The 22,871-nt window shown below is 36.0% G+C and overlaps 1 protein-coding gene and 1 pseudogene across 5 annotated transcripts in view; one reads left to right on the top strand and one right to left on the bottom strand.

Moving 5' to 3' along the window:
- PCCA (propionyl-CoA carboxylase subunit alpha) overlaps positions 1-22,871 on the bottom strand; it is a 381,582-nt gene that overhangs the window by 316,910 nt on the left and 41,801 nt on the right. For 4 of the 5 annotated variants that reach the window (XM_054719911.1, XM_054719915.1, XM_054719912.1 and 1 more), the window contains 2 exons: positions 4,786-4,899; positions 2,917-2,970 (listed from right to left, as the gene is read on the bottom strand). The exons of the other annotated variant lie outside the window; for it this stretch is intronic. In XM_054719911.1, the coding sequence (XP_054575886.1) occupies positions 2,917-2,970; positions 4,786-4,899 (168 nt within the window). The remainder of the gene's footprint in view (positions 1-2,916; positions 2,971-4,785; positions 4,900-22,871) is intronic. 5 annotated transcript variants of the gene reach the window in all.
- Positions 6,627-12,946, top strand: LOC129150076 (ras-related C3 botulinum toxin substrate 1-like; annotated as a pseudogene).

Genomic DNA, 22,871 nt, shown 5'->3' with positions numbered 1-22,871 from the left:
AGAATTCTAATAATATACCCAGTTTGGAATAAAATAACTGTCAAATTTCAATGGTTGGTCACCAATCACACATACAATATTTATATGGCATAACAAAATCTGTAAATAAATTCATTTTATTGTGAATTTACCAACTATAACCAGATATTCCAAAAGGAGCATCTTAAATGGCATACTACAATGGGAAAAAGTGTTTTTCTTTGGGAAGAGGGTGTATTTTAATGGTAGGGAAATTATATCCCAAATAAGAATCTTACCATGATGCACACAAAAAAAGAGGATTAGTTATCACTAGCTGTCTTTTTTAATAATGAACAAAAATATACAGTAATACTGCCTTCTATTTACAAAACAGTCCTTTTCGTGATAGTTGAAAAGTTTTCTTGCAGGTTATTGTTTTATAATTATTAATGTAATAATATGTATTTAATCCTCCCAAAACATTCACTGAATTTACTATGTAGAAATCATTAGGACAGATAACAAAAGGGAAACAAAAACTGATGAGACCAAATTTCTTGTCTCAAGAGGACAATAAAATACAAAAAAAGTCACAATTTTAACATAATATGGAAAGTGGTAAACAAAAGAAGAAATTTTAAAAAAAAATCCTCTACTCTGTCTAGCATGGCTCAGTGGTTGAGCATCAACCTATGAACCAGGAAGTTGAGGTTCAATTCCTGATCAGGCTTAATCCCCAGTGTGGGGTGTGCAGGAGGCAGCCGGTCAATGATTCTCTCTCATCACTGATGTTTCTATTTCTCCCTCTCTGAAATAAAAAAAATATATATTTAAAAAATAAATAAATAAATGCTTTAGAAGACAGAGGAAAGAGATTACTTCTCACCAGAAGGATATGGAAAACTGTCTTGGTAGGGGTACCCATGTGAATTGTGCCTCTAAGGATAAATAGTAAGTGGAAATGTGGGAGGAGAGGACACTGGACAAAGAGTGATGAAAGGCAAGGAATAGGAAAGAGCTAGCCATGTTTGGGAATAGCATAAAGTCTGGCTTAGCTGAGGCATAGCCCTGATAAAGGAAAATGGAGAAGGTTAGAAAGAAAATTAGTGAGAAAGTAAAGAGTCATAAACTCTACACTATTTTCTCTAACGTGAAACCCCTGATAGAAATAATCTTTCTTATCTTTATTTATGGAGAATTTAAATACCTCATAATATTTTCTTCCCTGAACTGAAGTCATCTGTGTACTTGTCTTATTTTCTACAAGACGACGATGAGCTCCTCATGAGCAGGACCCACATCTGGTTCATTTTTATGCCTTGAACATACTGGTAGATACCAAATATGCATTTTTTAAAATGATTAGATAATGCATGAATAAATATATTGGTCATGTCATTTAACTTCTTTGGGCCTCAGATACTCCTTTTTACCAGGATTTTACAAACTTTTTTTATAAAGGGCCATACAATCAACATTTTAGGCTTCACAGGCTATTTGATCTGTTACAGCCACTCAATTCTGCTGTTGTAGAGCAAAAGCAGCCCAGAGCACACGTAAATGAACAAGCATGGCTGTGTGCCAATAAAACTTAATTTACAAACACAGGCAGCAGGCCCCACTTGGCCCATGAACCATAGTTTAGAGACACCTCACCTATACAAACTTAAAATTTAATGCATGATATTGTACAAGTACATTTTAAATGTCAGTATTATATAGAAATTATTTTCTTATGTAATGACAGAACCTCAGCCAAAATTTCAAACAAAGAGATAAAAAATAAAAAGTAGGTATAAATAGGAAAATGTGAATCTGAACCTTTGGATACTTCCACCAAATTTGCCCTCTCCTGACACTTGTTACCATTACCATCTGTGTGACCTTAACTCACAATTTCTTTAGGCCTTAAATTTTGTTTCTATTTTACTTTTTTAAATTTTATTTTTAAATTACAGATTACATTCAATATTATTTTGTATTAGTTTCAGATGAACAGCCTAGTGGTTAGTCTATCATATACTTAATAAAGTGTTCTCCCAATATCTCCAATAGTAGCCTGACACCATACATAGTTATTACAATATTACTGACTATATTCTTCAGGCCTTAATTTTTAATCAGTAAAGTAAATTGGTTAAAATAGATAATTCTAAGATAGAACTCCATGACCTTTAGAATTGTTCCAAATTAAATTTATAGATTTTAAGTGAAAATTTTATCTAGAAAATGATTACATTCATAAATAATTTTAATCCATGGCAGAACAAATTACCAAGTATACCACAGAAACAAAGTAAAACATATTAGAATAAACTAAGATAATCTAATACCTAGAATAATAATTGATCTAATGAGCTTTTTGAAACATTATTCATAATCATATTTTAGTATCTGAAAACTAAGGTTTCAGTAACATCTTGAATGTAGTTATAAATACACCTGGAAAATCAGTTTAATAGCAAATACAGGTTAATTCACCTAACCAGGATGGTGCTATCAAGAGGATATTCAGATTGTAATAAAACTTTTCTCAAAATAGAGAAGGTAGTAAGATATGATCTTAAATGCCACAATATACAATAAAATGGGGGAAAAAATAATCTTATTCTGGCTTCACATTCCAATCAGATGGTAAAATAATTAATAAATCACTGAACACCCTGGCATATTTAGTTAAAACTGGGGTTTTTTAAAGTTAAAAGGCAAAGGCAATATATAATAAACTAGTGTCATTAATTAGTTATATGGTGATTTTATAACTTTTCCATGTTTACTCTTCAAATCAAGACAGGTTACAAAATAAAAACTCTTTACTTTTCACAAACTATTTTCAAAGAATTGTTGGGTCAGTTAAAATTCTCTAATTCACCACTACCCATATTTACAAAAGCAACTCCATTACACTGCTTTCTGAAATGTAAATTAACAGTTTTTGGTTCATTACAAACTTACCAAATATTTGGCAAATTCTTTGTTTTCTGAAAGGAATCCATACCCTGGATGCACCTTAGAAATGAAAACAAAAGCACTTTAAATTTTATCATAGAGAGCAGTAAACAAAATATAGAGTGCAGTATGGGTTTACTGTTCAAGGGCTCTTGAGTAAGGTTACTTCTCTCACATAGTGATCAGTTCCCACTCACATTCCTGAGTACAGACTCAGATTCCAAGACACAGCCTGTTTTACAATCACTTCATGCATACTACCTTTGTCCTAACCACAATCAGAGCCATCTACCTGTCCACCTGCATTTGACTACCTATTCAACACAACTCACACTCTCCGTTTTCTGAGGCTAACCTTGGCCACCATGTCTGAAAATTTTTCTAAGAACTGGTGAATCAAAGAATTATGTTAAAGAAAATCTTTTGCAAGATAGATTTGAAAAACTTTTCATTCCCTTTACAGTACCAGAAACTGCTACTTTCCAAAACCCTGGTTACAAGCCAAGTAACATATTTTATTCCTGAGAACATTAATGTACTCAGCCTTTACCAATGAGCAGTTTCTGAAGAATCTAACTAAAATGGAAGTTTGGTTTATACTATTTTTTTACTCTGAATGCTTTTTTCTTCTTACATCTACTCTTCTTTTCCTCCTCAGCCCACTTAGCCATCCACAACCTTTTTATGCTATGCTATGCAAGCCACATTGCTACAGTCTAAATTCTACCATCCTGTTCTAATCAAGTGATTTTTGCCTCTACCACACTGGCCAAACATAAATTTAGCCACTCTGTTATCAGTCAGTATTGAATATGTTTCCAGTAAAACAATTCTGCTATAAGGAAAATCAAATTCCTGAAGAGGTTGGTATCATAATCTAGAAGTAGCTACACATCCAAGATTTTTAAATTCTGAACCAAGGTTTATTTATAAACATGCAACAGAATAATTTAAACTACTGCAGCACAGGATAAAAGCTTCACCCCACCAATCTCATTTTGTATAAACATTCAACTAAACATCGCATTCTGACAAGCTACAGTTAAGAGAGTTTTACTTTCATTATCTCAACTAATAAACTGTAAACATCCATAATATGGGTTCACAAATTCAGCTTCTCATTTAAACATACATTTCTTTCACAAAAAAAAATGTGAAAACTAATTGAAGCACTCCAGGTTAATTGCTAGTGTCAGCTGCTTTCATTAAATTTTAGAGATAACTCTGCATAGTTTTAACCTTATATGTAATTAGTTCTGATATAAAAACACACACAACAACAACAAAACACTATTTCTGATGTCAGAAACCCATCTTTCCTTGGATTCCACTTCATTCAAACAGAATGGGGGTGGGCAGAATTACTGATTTCTCCAAGCAAGTTATATGTAAGCTATTGACATAATCCAAGTAAAATCATTACCAATTACATTATTTATATTTCTTGAAGTATATCTAGGTGTACATAATTTTTAAGTGATGAAAATATAATTTAAACTGGGGCCTTTTGGATCCTGTTTATAATACAGAGTTGTTTTTTTAATGCTCTTATTACATGGAAAGGGTTAATACTCAAAACTAATTGGGATTTCTTTTTTTTTTTTCCCCAGCTAGCAAATTTGGAAATGAACTGAAACTGCTCCCTGGTGTGAAAGCTGAATCCAGCAGCCACCTGCAGGATCAGCGACCAACACTGCCAGATGCCACAAAGCCTTTGATTTCCAGTAGCAAATTCAGCCACATTTAACTCATGTGACATGAACTGCAACAGTATTTTCAATCATTCTTCCTTATTTTCTTTTTAAGATACAAACTCTAGCTTTCTGCTCAACTACATATGAAACAGCTGCAGGAGAGAGATTCGTTCAGACTCACAGCTTGGGCCCTGGTTTTCCTGATGGCTTCCAGGATGGCCTCCATGTTGAGGTAGCTTTTACTGGTGGGAGCGGGGCCAACACACACAGCCTCGTCCGCCATCTTCACGTGAACCTGAAGAGACAAACCTCTGCGTTAGCAGATGCTCCCAGCAAAAAGAACTACCATCATCTACAAATACACACAACACTGCAATGATTGTTTCACGTATCATTTATGGAGTCAGATTTCTTTTTGGATATGCACTAAAAAATTACAATGGAACAAATAAGCTCAGGAACTATATTAACCATAAGTTCATTTATTATAAGCCTGATCCGCTGTGTAACCTAATAATTTCCATAATATTCCCTACCAATTTGATTAAGTAAAATCACGGCAAATAACTAGAGCCTCCTCCAATTTGGTTCTGCTACACATAAATCTTATATCAAAACTACCGTGTTACATGTAGGCAGGGTCGCCCAATATTTTAATAACAAGAGCTCATGCTCAGTTCTAAGCAAGCTCCCCAGGAAGTGGGGATAATGAGAGGGACTGAATGAAGGGATGCAGTGAATGTCCCTGCACAGCATCAGGTCAGCACCACGCACAAATTAAAGCCCAGGACTAAAGAGTTCAATATCACCACACATGAATCAGAAAATTCTGAGAATCACTTAAATACTCTCACATTTAATCCTTATCTACTTTTCCTTTATTCCTAAAAAAAAAAGTGATATGTGCATAAGTCCTAAAATTACTAAAAACTAAGGAATATATGCTCCATTTTGAATACTACTCACTTTACAATGTTTTAAATCTGTTTTTGCTTAATACAGGCTAGGCATTCAATACAGAAAAGAGTAAGCTGCTTACTTCTAAAAGAAATTACTCTTTTAAAATGATGAAGCCACTCATATTTTTGAAATGGCTTTTCCTAACAGTTTTCCAGTTTAAGGAACTTCCAATCAGTTTCAACTTATTTTATAAGACAGATATAAAAATTGGAATACATTCATATACCTAGACAATTGTGATCCACCCTGCAACCCCACCCAAAAGACTAAGGTGGTCCATACTTTTGCTTATTGCTTCAGCTGTGAAATAATTTTTAAAGAAGCACTTTGTTTTAAATGATATCTACAAAAATGTAAACTAAGAAAATCATCTTTTAGAAAGCTCATATTTTTCTTTAACAATTCAATCAACATATTTTCCAATGAAGTAAAAAATTAGATTATGTATTAAATGGTAAAAGATATCTGTCTGAAGGATTTACAGATCAATATCTTAATATAAAATACACACACACACACACACACACACACACACAATCTCTTTAAAAATATCTGCTTCAAGGAAAGACAGCCATGCTCAGGGATCCTAAGTATTTCCATGTTCAAAGCAAGGCTCTCTTTGTGGTTGTCTTTGCCTTGTTTATTCCTAAACTCAAATTGCTCCTCTTCCCTCAGACCAGAATGCCCCCTCCTCCATTACCCTGTGCCCAGTTCAGGTCCTATTAGTAGCAAATTTTTTTGCTATAACTGTCATTGTGTTTTTTTCGATAAGAAATAAATTGAATACTAAATAACCCTTTTAAAAAATAACACGATACTGTATAAATAGAGAACTCTAAAAATCCCACCAAAAATAAATAAATAAAAATAAATAAAGATCCCACCAAAAAAACTACTAGAACTGATAAATGAATTCAGTAAAGTAGCAGGATACAGAATAAATATCCAGAAACCATTTGCATTTTTATATACCAATAATGAACAATCAGAAAAGGAAACCAAGAAAACAATCCCATTTATAATTGCATAAAAAAAACCACCTTGGAATAAATTTAACCAAAGATGTATTACAGAAGATACAAGTAAGTGTAAGCATATAACGTGTTCATAGACAGAAAACATTAACATCATTAAAAGCAATCTAAAGATTCAATGCAATTCCTATCAAGATAACAATGACATATTTCATAGAACTAGAAAAAATATTCCAAAAATGTATATGGAACCACAAAAGAACCTGAATAGCCACAGCAATCTTGAGAAAGAAGAACAAAGTTGAAGGAATCACACCAATCGATATCAAACTATACTACAAGGTCATAATAATCAAAACAGCATGGTACTGCCATAAAAACAGACACATAGATCAATGGAATAGAATAGAGCATGCAGAAAAAAATCCACGCCTTTATGGTCAATTATAACTGGTGCAGCCACTATGGAAAGCAGTATAAAGTTACCTCAAATAATAAAAAATGGAACTGCCTTATGACCCAGTGATTCCACTTCTGGGAATTTATCTGAAGAAATCCAAAATACTAATTCGAAATAATATATGCACTCCTATGTTCACTGCAGCATTATTTACAATAGCCAAGATTTGGAAGCAGCCCAAATGCCCATCAGTAGATGAGTGGGTACAAAAAGCTGTGGTATATTTACACAATGAAATACTACTTGGCTATAAAAAAAAAAAGGAAATCTTACCCTTTGTGACGACATGGATAGACCTGGACAGTATTATGCTAAGTAAAATAACCCAGTCAGAGAAAGACAAGTACCATATGATTTCACTCATATATGGAATCTAATGCATAAAATAAACTAACAAACCAAAGAGAAACAGATTCATAGATGCAGAGAACAGGCTGACCACTCTCAAAGGGGAGGGAGTTTTTTTTGTTGTGGTTTTTTTTTTTTGGGGGGGGGGTGAGTGAAAGAGGTGAAGCAATTAAGCAAAAAACAAACCAAAAAAAACACCTCATAGACACAGTCAACAGTATGGTGATTACTAAAGGGACAAGGGGGTGCGAGGAGATAGAAAAGAGTAAAGGAGGGATAAATGATGATGGAAGGAGACTGAACTTTGGGTGATGAACACACAATACAATATACAGATGATATATTCTAGAATAGTACACCTGAAACCTATATAATTTTACTAACCAATGTCACCCAATAAGTTCAATAAAAAAATATTTTTAAAAGAATGCATTAACCAGGTGGGGATAAAGTATTTAAGGTTAAATCCATACTTATTCTATATATATTTTATTTCCCTCCAATATTAGCTATTATTAAAGATGCACTTAAAGCTTCATTGCTACTAGGTCTTTCCCAAGTATTTCAGCTTCTTCATCTCTGTTAATTTGAACTCCAACAGAACTTAGCACAAATTTTGGCCATTTAATTGCATCCTGCTCAGCAATGTTATTTAGACTGCTTTATAGATTTTATGTCTGTTATAATTTACACATTCTTCTCCTTGATATGATAAGGTCCTGCTAGACAGAAGCTGTGTCTTAAAATTCTTTTTTTTTAATTTCCTTCAGCACAGTGTCATGTGCTAAAAGCTTAAATGTACATGTGAATGGAAATTTATTTAATAGCTTTCATTGTTTAGCCATTGTCTGTGTGTTAGAAGTGTAACTGCACAAAATTAAACCTTCTCCTCTCAGCAATACATATGGGAAATGAGGGTTATATGGGGGGGGGGGGAGAAATGAAAAGATATATTCACACATATGTGTATATTTATATGTCCAAAATTACTACAATGAATATGCACCAAAAAGTAAAAAGAGAATTCTAATTGCATTTGACTTCCCAGTCTTTTCTCTAAATATACTTTTGTAACCATACTGCGTATATAATTTTGCATCCTCTTGTTTTTTAACATCATAATAGACATTTTTTCCTATGTTATCACAAATTCTTTGTAATCATATGAGAATGTAGCTCAAAGCCTAACATATTTTAGGAGATGAATATACTGGTTGAATAAACATTCAAATAAACTAAACATCAAAAGCAGGTCAAGACTGCCTATGGAATTTACAAAGAAAGGCAAAACACACGCCTTTCCTTGTAAAGAAAGAGTTGGTTGGTTTCCTTTCTTCTATTTCTCAGAAACAAACCTTACTTTAGGGGAGAAAAGTATATTAGAAGCTCAACAATCCCACAGTCTAGTCCAGGGTCAGTACTAGCAAAATGCTGGCCAAAGCCATTTGATATGAAAAACTAGAATCTTCAGCTCCCAAGAAGCTATGAATGAGTCAACTATGAAAGGATAGTTTAAAAACTTTTGAAACTCAATTTCAATTTTGCTGTTATTTTTGTACTAAATGTGTGAGGTGATGTCTTTATCTTAATACAAAACAAGCTATTCAAGCACTACAGATGCTTTTCTGAAGGATGACTTAACTTGACTAAGTTGACTAGATGTACTTAAGTTTCAAAAAGTTAAACATTTTGAAAAATATAAATTCCTTTTTATATAGTTCAAATATATATAACAATCATGAACAGTTTAAACTAAGGTAAACTGATCAATTGACTAAGATATTGCTGGATATAGTTTCAAAAAGAAAGACAATTTAAATACTAAGATTCGAAGTAAAACAGTCTTCATAAGCTTTTCCAATAGGAAAGTTTACAAAAGAAGTTTTTAAAAATTATTAGTTTCTTCCTCAAGCATTTAATTTTATATTTTGAACATTTTTATTCTTTAAATAAAGAGAAGAATATTACTTGTATCAGGGTGTGTTTTTCAACTTACAGGACCAAAAAAAAAAAAAAAAAAAAAAAAAAAAGTCATCCTTATTGACATCTTAAAAATGAATTTAAATGCTTGGATATAGATAGATTAAAAATTATACCAGAATTTTAAAACTTTGAATTTGTGGAAAATTTTCTATTAGTCCATCATATGCCTAAGATATGCTGAGAAGATACTGTGCTTGGTTCCCTATCCTTATGAAATAAATTGGATCTTAGTGTTAAAAAGTAGGTTAGACCAGATCTGAGTCAAAGTTTTTAAATACCTTCTAAACTAGTACAAACTGAGAAAGATAGGGAACACAAGCAACTTTGAAGTTGTTTTCATGCCGGGAGATTACTTAAAATCTATCACTTCAACAAGATCTGTAGTTACATGGGCATTATTTACCATGACCATGAATATTTGAGTTTTCCTTGTGATATCCTTCAAGGCAAACACTGGGTAGAACACTGGAGGATGACAAAATAAAGATTAAATGTGTTCTTGCCTGAGAACAGCAGTGACTCACACAATCTGACCAGACTTCAGTATGCAGCAAACCTAACCAAATTCTCTAGCTTTACCAACAAACATAAATTATCCTTACAGACTGAAAAGTTAAGGAAAGGATTGCCAATTGCATCAATCTTGATTTGAAGAACTGGAAGGAATTAATTTTCAAACAACCAGATAAAATCCTATTTCTAAGAAGAAAAAAGAAAAAAATCCTTCTATTTTATATATAGTGTCTAAAGTCTCAAGAGCAATTTGATCCCTAGAAAATTGATTTTTTTATGTCAGTAAATATTATATTTGCTCCGATTTCATTTTGTAAAGCTAAATGTGTGTAGCACTATGACACATTTATTCATGATTACTTTTGTATGGCAAAATTAGTGCGGGGAGGGGGAAGGTCACGAGTGCCACTGTTAAGAACTCCTGGTCTACGCTTTTATATAATGTATGTAACCATAAAAATATGAAATCTTTTAGTGTGGTATTTTAAAACCATTAATAGCATTATTATGCTATATGTGTCATTCTACATGGTCTCCTTCAATCTTGTATATGGTATGTCTTAGAGATGTTCTCTGTCAATATGTAGAGATCTACCTCATCTACACTAATAAAAGAGAGATATTCAAATTGACCGTCACTTTGCAACGCCCACCAGCCAATCAGGAGTGAGTATGCAAATTAACCTCATCACCTCTGTGGAGACTGACAGCAGGGAGGAGGCAGCTCCCAGCACAGCCTGCTTGGCCTTCGCCACGGCGACCTGGGAGCAGGCAAGTGCGGCTGCAGGCAGCTCCCAGCATGGCCTGCTTGTCAGTCACCATGGTGTGGAGCAGGCAGGCCCCGCAGAAAGCAGAGAACCACGAGGAGCAGGCCTAAGTTGTCAGTAGGACATCCCCTGAGGGCTCCCAGATTGGAGAGGGTGCAGGTCAGGCTGAGGGACAGCCCCCGTGCACAAATTTCGTGCACCGGGCCTCTAGTTCTTTATAACTACCAAAGAATGCCCCGATATGGCTCTACCAGTTTCCCAACCATTCATTCCCCCTGCTGATGGACACTTTTCAGGGAGGAATCACCTGCCTGGATGATCAAAATGAGGTTTCCTAACCAGACATCCTGTCAATTGCCCCAGGGCCCCTTCCTGCTCTGGATCTTTCTCTCCTGGAGGAGCTCCCACCTTTTGCAACCATGTTTTATACTGGGGTTTTCTACTGAATGATCCCATCGGCTATCTATCTTTCAGAAATTCCTGTTTCTAGGACTATAATCCCACCTCAATTTTCCATCAGAATATTGGTTTGCTATTTTTCTTTTGTTTGTTTCAAATGTTTCTCTTCCTTGAAAATTTGGGACAGGAAGTGAAGTCCCACCTGCCTGAATTAGAAGTAAGGACTTTTTTAAAGTTTGCATTTCTTACCAGGAAAAGATAACATGTGTATTTTATTTTAATTAAAAAATCAAAAATTGTAAAGAAAAATAATATAGTTTTCTAAAACCAAACAGTTAGTTTAGGACAGTGGTCGGCAAACTCATTAGTTAACAGAGCCAAATATCAACAGTACAATGATTGAAATTTCTTTTGAGAGCCAAATTTTTTAAACTTAAACTTCTTCTAATGCCACTTCTTCAAAATAGACTTGCCCAGGCCGTGGTATTTTGTGGAAGAGCCATACTCACGGGGCCAAAGAGCCGCATGTGGCTCGCGAGCCACAGTTTGCCAACCACGGGTTTAGGATGTCATGAAAGACATCAACAAATCCTAATTGAGAATCTAATCTGGTTTACAAATGGGTATGTGAGCGCTGGCTGGTGAGGCTCTGTGGTCAGAGCATCAGCCTGCGCATCAGAGGGTCTTGGGTTCAATTCCCAGTCAAGGGTACTTACCTGGTTGCAGGTCCAATCCCTGCCCCAGTTGGGCACATGTGGGAGGCAACCAATCAATATATTTGTCACATCGAAGTTTCCCTCTCTCCCCATCTTCCTCTCTCCTCCTCCCTTCCACACTAAAATCAATGGGGAAAAAATATCTTCACTCCTCAGGTAAGAATTTAAAAAAAAAAAGGGGGGGTATGTGAAAGTGAGCATACAGTTCTTAACTTACTACAACCATAAATGCACATGTTACCATTCCTCTAGTCATGCATTTTAATGGTGGATATCTTTTTCATAGTACCTCTTCTACCTATCAAGGCATGCAGAGAAACTCCAAAAGCTGGCTTTCTAATCCAGATTCCACTTCCCAAATTATCCAGTATTGTTCCTGGGTTCACAAAAGTCATAAAGAGCTTTGGGTGGTGGCCGCTGCTGGGCTTCAGCTTCCCAGTGCCAGTGGAGGGCGACACAGCGTGGACAGCGGCCCCGGCACCCCACACCCCAGCACCTGCAGCCGCGCGCCCGCCTGCTGCATCCCGAGCCCACTGCTTCCCTCCTCAGTCCCCGGCCACCGCTGCTGCTGCGGCCCCCAGAGCAGCCCAGATACAGGCCATCGAGTGTGTGGTGGTGGGAGACGGAGCTATAGGGTAAAACTTGCCTACTGATCAGTTATACTACCAATGCATTTCCCGGAGAATATATCCCCACTGTCTTAGACAACTATTCTGCCAATGTTATGGTAGATGGAAAACCGGTGAATCTGGGCTTATGGGATACTGCTGGACAAGAAGATTATGACAGATTACGTACCCTCTCCTATCCGCAGACAGTTGGAGAAACATACGGTAAGGATATAACCTCCAGGGGCAAAGACAAGCCGATTGCCGATGTATTCTTAATTTGCTTTTCTCTTGTGAGTCCTGTGTCATTTGAGAATGTTCATGCAAAGTGGTACCCTGAAGTTCGACACCATTGTCCCAACACTCCCATCATCCTGGTGGGGACCAAGCTTGATCTTAGGGATGATAAAGACATGATTGAGAAACTGAAGGAGAAGCTGACACCCATAACCTACCCACAGTGTTTAGCCATGGCCAAGGAGACTGGCGCTGTAAAATACCTGGAGTGCTCAGCTCTCACACAGCGAGGCCTCAAGAGTGTTCGATGAAGCTATCCGAGCCATTCTCTGTCGGCCTCCATCAAGAAGAGGAAGAGAAAATGCCTGCTGTTGTAAATGTCTGGCCTCTCCCCGCCGCCCTGGCCCCTGGGAACCTTTGTATGCTTTGCTCAAAAACGATGGAGCCTTCGTACTCAATGCCAAGTGTTTGTTACAAATTAGCTTTTCCATAAAACCATTATGAACCAATCAGTAATTTTTAGGTTTTACTTCAACAAAAAGTGTAAGGATTCAAACTTTCACATTCTATTAAAATTTAGCCCTAAAATGACAAGTTTTCTTAAAGCCTTATTTTTCAAAAGCCCCTATTCTTGCTCAGATAGAGTTGCCAAAATTCCTTGTGAACTAAGTTGCACTGCTGTGCTAAGAGCACTAAGCACTAAACTGTTTAAAGGCCTTTGTCTTGGAGACTAGCTTCTGAAGTTAGGAAAGGCAGCCACTTGCTAATGAGTTTCACACACAGCCTCCTCTGTGAAATGTTGCCATTCATAATTTATCAACCCATGTTCCTTACCTAACATTGTACTGTATATCAACTCAACTCTTTGGATTGATCTTCTTTATTTCGTAGTGAGATTTTTAAAAATTCGTATATTAGCTTTTGCTGAGATCGTGAACAGAACCCTTCCTCAACTGTTCATCTGATGAAGTATTCTGTTCTCATGGGCACACTGGGGTGGAGTTCGGGGAACACTTGATGTGATCAAAGGATGAAAACAGTATTTGACAAAATATGAAGTGGAGATTAATTTACACTACATTGGATGCGTAACAAACTGAATAAAAGTGTCACGGGTAAGATTTGGAAAAGGTTAGTTTCTGTCAAATGCAGTCGATGGTGAAAGTTGACATTAATCAGTGTTTTCTTAATATTTTTCCTTTTTCTTAAAACTGTAATCCCTCCCACAACTGGGCATTTAATTCATCTTGGAACTGGTCATTCCCATAGTTGCTAACTTAGTGCTTTTCTTATAGACCCCCTTCTCAATGAGCAATATGCCTCCTTGTATAAAATCTTTTTTGATAATGCATTATTTTTTTTGGAGATTGTAAAAGTACATTCCTGTTTTCACGTTCTTTTATTCAAAGCTAATAAGTGCTTTCCTTAGTTTTCTAGTAACTAGATGTAAAAATCACGTGTTGCATCTCTACAGTTTGAGTATTTTAGATATTCTTAAACTACGAACCTTCTTACCACCACTGTCTTGCCAGATCCCAGCACTGTACCTTGGCCGCTGCTGGCCCCTCCGCCTCCCTGTGTGGACACGCTTCCTGTGCTCTGCCTAACCATGTTCCTTTGGGTGGGAGGTTGTGACCTTGTGCTTGTGCTAACGACGTTCTGTGCAGCTTACCCACTGGCAAGAACACAAAATTGGACCTTTCAACCAATAGAACAACATTTTTTAAATTGACATTTGCAGACTTGTGGAGTGTTTTTACATTGATCTTTTGCTAATGCAGTTAGCAGTATGTTTTGCATGTATGACTTAATAAATCCTTGAATCATTAAAAAAAAAGTCATAAAAATCCTTGATTTACCGTCTATGATTGGTTGGTTTCTCACTAAGAGCTTCAGATAAATATTAAAATCAACCACTCAAATGCTCCTCTCTCCTGAAAACTCCTGGTACTCTATAGGGGGGGAAAAAAAGTTTAATGACGCTGTAACTACTTGTTTTTTATTTCAAAATCTAACCTTTCTCCAAATCTAATGTCTGGCTGGCTTGGGAAAGAAGACATTGGCATGTCTTTTCTGTGTGAAAGAGTAAATAAATGTATTTAACATTCTGGACAACAGAAGATAGACAAACCCTATTTTAATAGAGGTGGCAGCTGGCTCTATGGACAGAAAGAACTAGAAAGAAAAGCTGTCCCAGCAAAACAAAATTTGTATATAATAGAAAGGCCAAGAAAATAAATATCTGAGTATTACTTACACACTCAAAGTAATCAAAACACTTTCCCTAAAAACTTGAGTTCCTAATTCCATTTATGCCATACCGGTCTCTGATTTCCACTATCTTTTTTTAATTTAAATATTCTATGTGGTACCCACCATATCCCTTTACCATTAAATAAACCCAGAACACTTCTCATTCCCTTTCCTGACTCATTCTATTTATCACAAGCACTCTGCTATAGCAGGATATAATGAGACTGACAAATCACAGTCCCCTGCCCTCCATGAGTTCAGTCCACTACAAATAACGGTATTCTATAACAAATGCAAATAAAAGTAATAAAGAAGAGTATATACAAGTTGCAAATATAAAATATGGTTTCATGAAGAATCAGTTATTGAAATATAAAACTGGATTTCTAATAAATGGGAAAAATGAGAAGGGAATTAGCAACAGAGAAAAAACACATTCAAAATTATGTCCAGGCCAGTGTGATTCATTTGGTTGGGCATCATCCCATGCACCAAAAGGTCACTGGTTCAATTCCTAGTCAGGGCACATTCCTCGATTGCCAGATCAATCTCCAGTAGGGGGCCTGCAGGAGGCAGCTAATCAATGTTACATTCTCGCGTCAATGTTTCTCTCTCTCTCCCTGTCCATTCCTTTAAAAATCAATGATTTATTTTATTTTATTTTTTAAGGAAGAACTGTGAAAGGCCCTGGCCTATTCAAAAATCTGTGAAATGGCTTGAAATTAAGGTGGATAAGGAGGCACTGATGAGAGAAAATGGTGAAAGAGAATGATAGAGTAGAAAGAATCAGGTTGAAAGGAATCTTGAATGCCATAGTAAAGAGTTGGGACATTAACCAGGAAGTCAGTGGTTCTCAATGTTTATCTTCTATGAAAAGAAAATAACGTTCATAGGAGGAATGTTATATACTCCTTCATTAACAGCAGGCTGCTGCAGTTGAGCCATTTCAAGCAATTAGCTGTGAGCACTCAACTTTCTCTCCCACTAATCTCAGAGGAAGCTTAACAAGTAGTTCTCTTAACAATGAAAACTTCTTTTCTTTTCCTCAAATGTTACCTAACCAACTTTTCCCATGATTACAGGATATATAGCATAATACATACGGTACAAACACCCATTCAGCTGCATCAAATTCCTTCCCATACTTGTTTTAAGAAACATACTGGCCATTTTAATTCCAGGTAAGATGGAATAAGCATATTTCACCCCATCTGTCCCACTGAATGCAACTATGAAAATCTGAACTGAGAATACATGAATCAACTATTTGCAAACTCTTAAGAGAAAGTAATAGGCAGATCGAGGGAGAACAGAATTCAAATTACTGTAAACCAGAAGTGAGTTTTAAGATTTTCCTTTCCTCCATGATCCCCTTGCCTAATCAACAAAGCGTAATATCCAGAGTAAGGTATTGGGGTGCTGACAGAGAGAACTCCAGGAGAAGCCCTATATTTCTGACTCAAGAAGAAAAGGGAGATCCTAACACAACACTACAGAATCCCCCAGGGTTGCTGGGTTTGGGAAGGGGGAGGAGTGTTCTATTTTGTTTTTATTTTTGTTTTTATTGATTTCAGAAAGAGGAAGGGAAAGGGAGAGAGAGAGAGAAACATTGATCGACTGCCTCCTGCATGTTCCCTAGTGGGGGTTCAACCCAGGCATGTGCCCTGACTAGTAATCAAACTGGTGAGCTCCAGGTGCATGGGTCGACACTCAACCTCTGAGCCACACCAGCCAGGCTGTTATGTTTTGTGTTTAAGCTCAATTACTTTGAGCCCCAACCCTGAAGTAATTCTACGACTACAGCAACTAGGTGGCAAAAATGGAAGCCAGTAGGACCCAAAACATTCAGAGAGGGAACATTCTTCTCCATTAACGAAGCTGCAGTCCCAAGAGAGAGGGTAAATATCCCCATTGTTTTTGTTTATTTGTGATATAAGAAGAAATATAGATTTGGTCTCTGCCCCCAGTTTCTGACACAGAGCTCCTAAAGTCCTTGTAATTTCCTAATAGATAGGTGTGCTGGGACCATCTTTTGTTCTAACATTTGATCTTTGACCCAGTTCCTGCCACAAGAGCTGCTAAGACCCTTGGAATCTCAGAAGTGATAAGAGTGTCTTTATGTCTGGCAGTAAAATGACTGGTGGCTGGGGACCCTTAGATAGCATCAGGATGGGGGGCTGGTCTCCAGAAAGAAAGCTTGATTAGAGAGTTGGAACTGATAAAACTAAGAAAGAAGAGAAATGGAATCTTATGCTCAATTAAAACCACAAAAGCCAATAAAAGAGTGGAAGACTAAAATAGGAACAAAGAACAAGGGCAACAAATAGAAAACAGTTAGAAATACAGTTAATATTAGTCCAACCATATCAATAATCACTTTGAATGTCAATAGTCTAAATGCACCAATTAAAAGGCAGAGATTGTCACAGTGGATCAAAAAACAAGACCCAACTTCATGTTATCTATAAGAATCCCACTTTAAATATAAAGATACATAAAGATTAAAAGTAAATAGATGGAGATACCATGATAACACTAATAAAAATAAAGCAGGAGTAGCTATATTAATTTCTGACAGAGCAGACTGTAAAGCAAAGGAAGTTATAGTTGATAAAGTATGGCATTACATGATGATAAAGGAGTCAATTCTTCCAGAAGACATAACAATCCATAATGTGTGTGTGCCTAACAACAGAGCATAACACGAGGCAAAAACTGATAAAATTGCAAGGAAACACAACAGTGATCCACGGTCACAGCTGGACCTCAACACCTCTCTATCAGAAATGGATAGATCCAGCAGGCAGAAATCAGGAAGGACAGACATAGTTAAATTCAACAATGCTATCAATCAATTGGATATAATTGATATCTGTGCACTACTTCACCCAACAGCAATATACACTTTCTTTTTCACTGAACATTCACCAAGGTAGACTACATTTTGGGCCATAAAATATACCTTAATAAATTTAAAAGAATAGAAATCATACAATATCTGCACAGCAGAATTAAAGTAGAACTCAATAACAAAGATAACTAGAAAACCAAAAGACAGATTAAAAATTAAACAACAAACTTTCAAATAACACATGGGTCAAAGAAAAAATCTCAAGAGAAATTGTAAAATATTTTTAACTAAATGCAAATGAAAATACAACAAATTTGTGGGATATAGTGAAAACAATGCTTAGAGGAAATTTTATAGCACTGAATGACTATATTAGAAAAGCAGATCTAAAAATCTAAGTTTCTGCCTTGAGAAACTAAAAAAAAAAAAAAAGAGCACAATAAATCCTAAGTAAGCAAAGAAATCATAAGAATTAAAGCAGAAATCAATGACACTGAAAGTAGATCAACAGAGCAAGTCAATGAAACCAAAAGCTGGTTCCTTGAAAAAAAATCAATAAAATTTATAAGCCTTCAGCAAGGCTAACTAAGAAAAAGAGAGAGCAGAAACAAATTACTAATATCAGAAATGCAAGATGGGATATCACTACAGATCCCATGGCATTAAAAGGAAAATAATGGAATACTAGAAACAACTCTATGCCCACAAATTTAATAACCCAGGCAAAATGAACCAAACCCTTGAAAACCTCAAGTTGCCAAAATTCACACCAAGAGAAATAGACCTATATCTACTTGAGAAATTAAATCAATAATAATCTTCCAACGCAGATAGCACCAGGCCCACATGGTTTCATTAGTGAATTCTACCAAACATTTAACTAAGAAATTATACCAATTCTCTATAATCTCTTTCAGAAGACAAAAGCAGAGGAATACTTTCTAATTTGTTTTATAAAGACATCATTTCCCTAATACCAAAACCAGTCAAAGACATTACAAGAAAACCAATATCTCTTATGAGCATACCTGCAAAAACCCTCAAAGATACCAGCAACTTGACTACAACAATATATTGAAAGAATTATAGACCATAAACAAGTGGAATTTATCTCAGGCATTCAACATTTGAAAACCAATGTAATCTACCACATCAACAGACTAAAAAAGAAAAAACCCACATGATCCTATCAATATATGCAGAAAAAGAATTTGACAAAATCCAATACCCGTCAGGATAAAAACTCTCAGTAACTAGAAATAGAGGGGACTTTCTCAACTTGACAGAGACTATCTACAAAAAAACTGCAGCTACATCATATTTACTGGTGAAAAACTCAAATATTTTCTAATATTTTCAACCAGCCTGTTTTGTCTTCTGGACGGAAAGTATACATGGGGCTTAACGTGTTAGGTAGAAGGCAAAGATGTTCCCTCTCACTACTGCTTTTCGACATCATACTGGAAGTTCCAGCCAATTCAATAAGAACAGAAAAGGAACTAAAAGGTATAACAAATCATGCCCTAGCTGGTTTGGTTCAGTGGATAGAGCGTGGGTCTGCACACTGAAGGGTCCCAGGTTCGATTCTGGTCAAGGGCATATGCCTGGGTTGCAGGCTTGATCCCAGGAGGGGGCGTGCAGAGGCAGTTGATCAATGATTCTTTCTCATCATTGATGTTTCTCTCTCTCTCCCTCTCCCTTCCTCTCTGAAATCAATAAAAAATACATATACATAAAAATAAAATAAAATAAAAGGTATACAAATCAGGAAGGAAGATATAAGACAACTTTGTTTGCAGATGACATGATTGTCTGTGTAGAAAATTTGAAACAATAGACAAAAAGAAAACAAAACAAAACAAAAACTCCTGGATCTAATGGCAAGGTTTCAGGATACAAGATAATATTTTAAAATGTGAGTTGTTTTCCTATATACCAACAATAAACAAGTAAAATTTGAAATTTAAAACATAATATCATTTATATTAGCATACCTAAAAATAAAATAGGTACAACAGAATATATACAAGATCTATATAAGGAAAATTACAAAACTCTAATGAATAAAATCAAATATCAACTAAATAAATGAATCGATATTCCATGTTCAAGAGATATCTTGAACATGGAATATATTCCCAACTTGATCTATAATCAAGTCCCAGAAAATTATTTTGTGAATATCAACGAACTCATTCTAAAGTTTATATAGAGAGACAAAAGACCTACAATATTAAAGGAGAACAAAGCTGGAGGATTGACACTGAATCGGGAAATTTGGACTGGAAATGCGCGATGTTCCCCTGGGCAAGACGGTTCCCTGGTTCTTGTCCCATGGAGTCGAAGAATGAAACCACAGGCGAAAGGTGGTATAGTAAATTTGGAAATTTATTGAGAAACAAGCACAGACTCCCACATGGGGAGAGGGGAAAGAGTCCCCACTGAGTTTTATCAAGGCTGCAGTTTATAAAGGCTGCTGTTTTTTGTGCCTCGATATCCCCTCAGATTGGTCACTATTCCCCTTTGATTTGGTCCTATAGCAATTCCTGAGCTCAAGTCTCACACATGAAGTATGTCAAGTTCCCTCCTTCTTTTCCCTTATTGTTCTCCTATTCCCTCTAGACTTTTCTTCCTCTTTCTTTGAATGAGGGGTTTCCTTCCCTTTATGCTGTAAATATGTACCTTTTGCTACTCTCAGCTTCCTTGTCTTATGGAAATGTATTCTTTTGCAACTCTACAGCCCTGTGTTTTTTCCATAAATCCCTTAATTTTTTAAAATTTCCTAAACCTGCCTATTTCACCCCTCAAAATTCCTTTCAACACTACTCGACATCAAGACTTACTATAAAGCTACAATGATCAAGATACAATGGTATTGGTGAAAGAACAAACAGATCAATGAAATAAAATTAAGGGCCCAAAAATAGAGCCCCATAAGTGTAACCAACTGATCTTTCACTAATAAGCAAAGGCAACACAATGACTCAAAGATAATCTTTTCAACAAACAATGCTGAAAAAAACTGGACATCCACGTGCAAAATAACATGAATCTAGACAAACTTTATACCCTTTTAAAAATTAGTTTACAATGGATTGAAGACCTAATTATAAAACACAAAACTATAGCCCTGGCCAGTGTGGCTCAGTTGGTTGAAGTGTCACCCCATAGACCAAAAGGTTCGATTCCCAGTCAGGACACATACCTAGGTTGCAGTCTGATCCCCAGTCAGGGCAAGTATGGGAGGCAAGGGATTGATGTCTCTCTCTCACATCAATGTTTCTTTCTTTCTTTCTTTCTTTCTTTCTTTCTTTCTTTCTTTCTTTCTTTCTTTTTCTCTCTCTCTCTCTCTCTCTCTCTCTCTCTCTCTCTCTCTCTCTTTCTCTCTCCCTTCCTCTCTCTCTAAATCAATAAACATACATAAATAAAATAAATAAATACATACATACATACACACACACAAAAAACCTATTAAACTCCCGAAGATAACATAGGAGAAAACCTAGATGGCCTTAGGTATGGAAAGGATACAACACCAAAGTCACAATCCATGACAGAAATCATTGATAAACTGGACATTATTAAAATTTAAAACTTCTGCTTTGGGAAAGACAACATCAAGAGATTCAGAAGACAAACACAGCCTAGGAGAAAATATATGCAAAAGATACATCTGATAAAGGACTATTTTCCAAAATATACAAAGAACTCTTAAAATTCACCAAATAGAAAACAACTCGATAAGAAAAAATAGGCCAAAGACATTAACAGATAGATCACTAATGAAGACATACAAGTGGCAAAGAAGCATATGAAATGATGCCCCACATCAAATGTGATCAGGGGCAATGCAAATTTAAATGAGATAACACTACACATCTATTAGAAAGGACAAAATCTAGAACAGTGACAGCACCAACAAGGATGTGAAGCAACAGAAACTCTCATTCAGTGCTGGTAGGAGTGCAAAATAGTATAGCCACTTTTGAAGACGGTTTGGTGGTTTCTTACAAAACTAAACATACTCTTACACTATGATCCAGCAAGAACACGCCTTGGTATTTACCCGAAGTAGTTGAAAACATGTCCACATAGAAACCTGCACAATGATGTTTAAAACAGCCTTATTTATCATTGCTGAAACTTGGAAGCAACTAAGATGACCTTCAGTAGGTGAATGGGATAACTGTGTCATTATATTTTTATCCAAACCTACAGAGTGTACAACACCGAAAGTGAACCCTAATGTAAACTATGGACTTGGGTAATATGTGTCAATATAGGTTCATCAATTGCAACAAATGTACAATGATAGTGGATACTGATAATAGGGAGACCATGCATGTGTGGAGGCAAAAGGTATATAAAAAAAATCTCTGTAGCTTCCTCTCAATTTTGCTGTGAACCTAAAGCTGCCCCCCAAAAAAGTATTGAGAAAAAATAAACTAAAAAAAAAAAAAAAAAAAGATATGTGGAGACATTTTCTATTAAGAATAATTACATGAAACTCTTCACAAATAGGTTTCTGTAGTTTTTAAACAGCCCTCCCCTATGTAGAACATCCCAGCTGAGTTTCAACCATGTAGCCTAGGGATCCATAACACTTAATTGGATAGTTCGCTGAAATTACTTTGCTATATTTAATTATAAATTCCTTTGTACTAAAATATCTAATATCCATTTGGGGAATACATTAGAGACTTGGAAACTAAACTAATATATGATTAATTCACAGGAAGACTTGGAAGCCACTAAGCAGTTGTTTACAAAAATAGACATTTTAAAATTATTCATTTGCTATTTTATCTGGACTTAACAGTTTCTCACAAAGAAAGACAAGGTTCCTGCCTTTTGTCCCAAGCTACATATTCTCCACTGGACAGACCACACCTCACTCTCTAGACTGTGCTTTTTTTTTTTTTTTTTTTTTTAATATATTTTATTGATTTTTTACAGAGAGGAAGAGAGAGGGATAGAGAGTTAGAAACATCCATGAGAGAGAAACATCGATCAGCTGCCTCTTGCACACCCCCTACTGGGGATGTGCCCGCAACCAAGGTACATGCCCTTGACCGGAATCGAACCTGGGGCCCTTGAGTCCGCAGGCCAACACTCTATCCACTGAGCCAAACCGGTTTCGGCTAGACTGTGCTTTTTAATAAACATATTGAATACATGCATAACTGAAGATTTCAATA

Source organism: Eptesicus fuscus, chromosome 8 (assembly GCF_027574615.1).
Source record: "Eptesicus fuscus isolate TK198812 chromosome 8, DD_ASM_mEF_20220401, whole genome shotgun sequence".
Classification (NCBI taxonomy): domain Eukaryota; kingdom Metazoa; phylum Chordata; class Mammalia; order Chiroptera; family Vespertilionidae; genus Eptesicus; species Eptesicus fuscus.
Note: the sequence above shows the minus strand (reverse complement) of the source record. Positions and strands in the feature narration are given on the sequence as shown.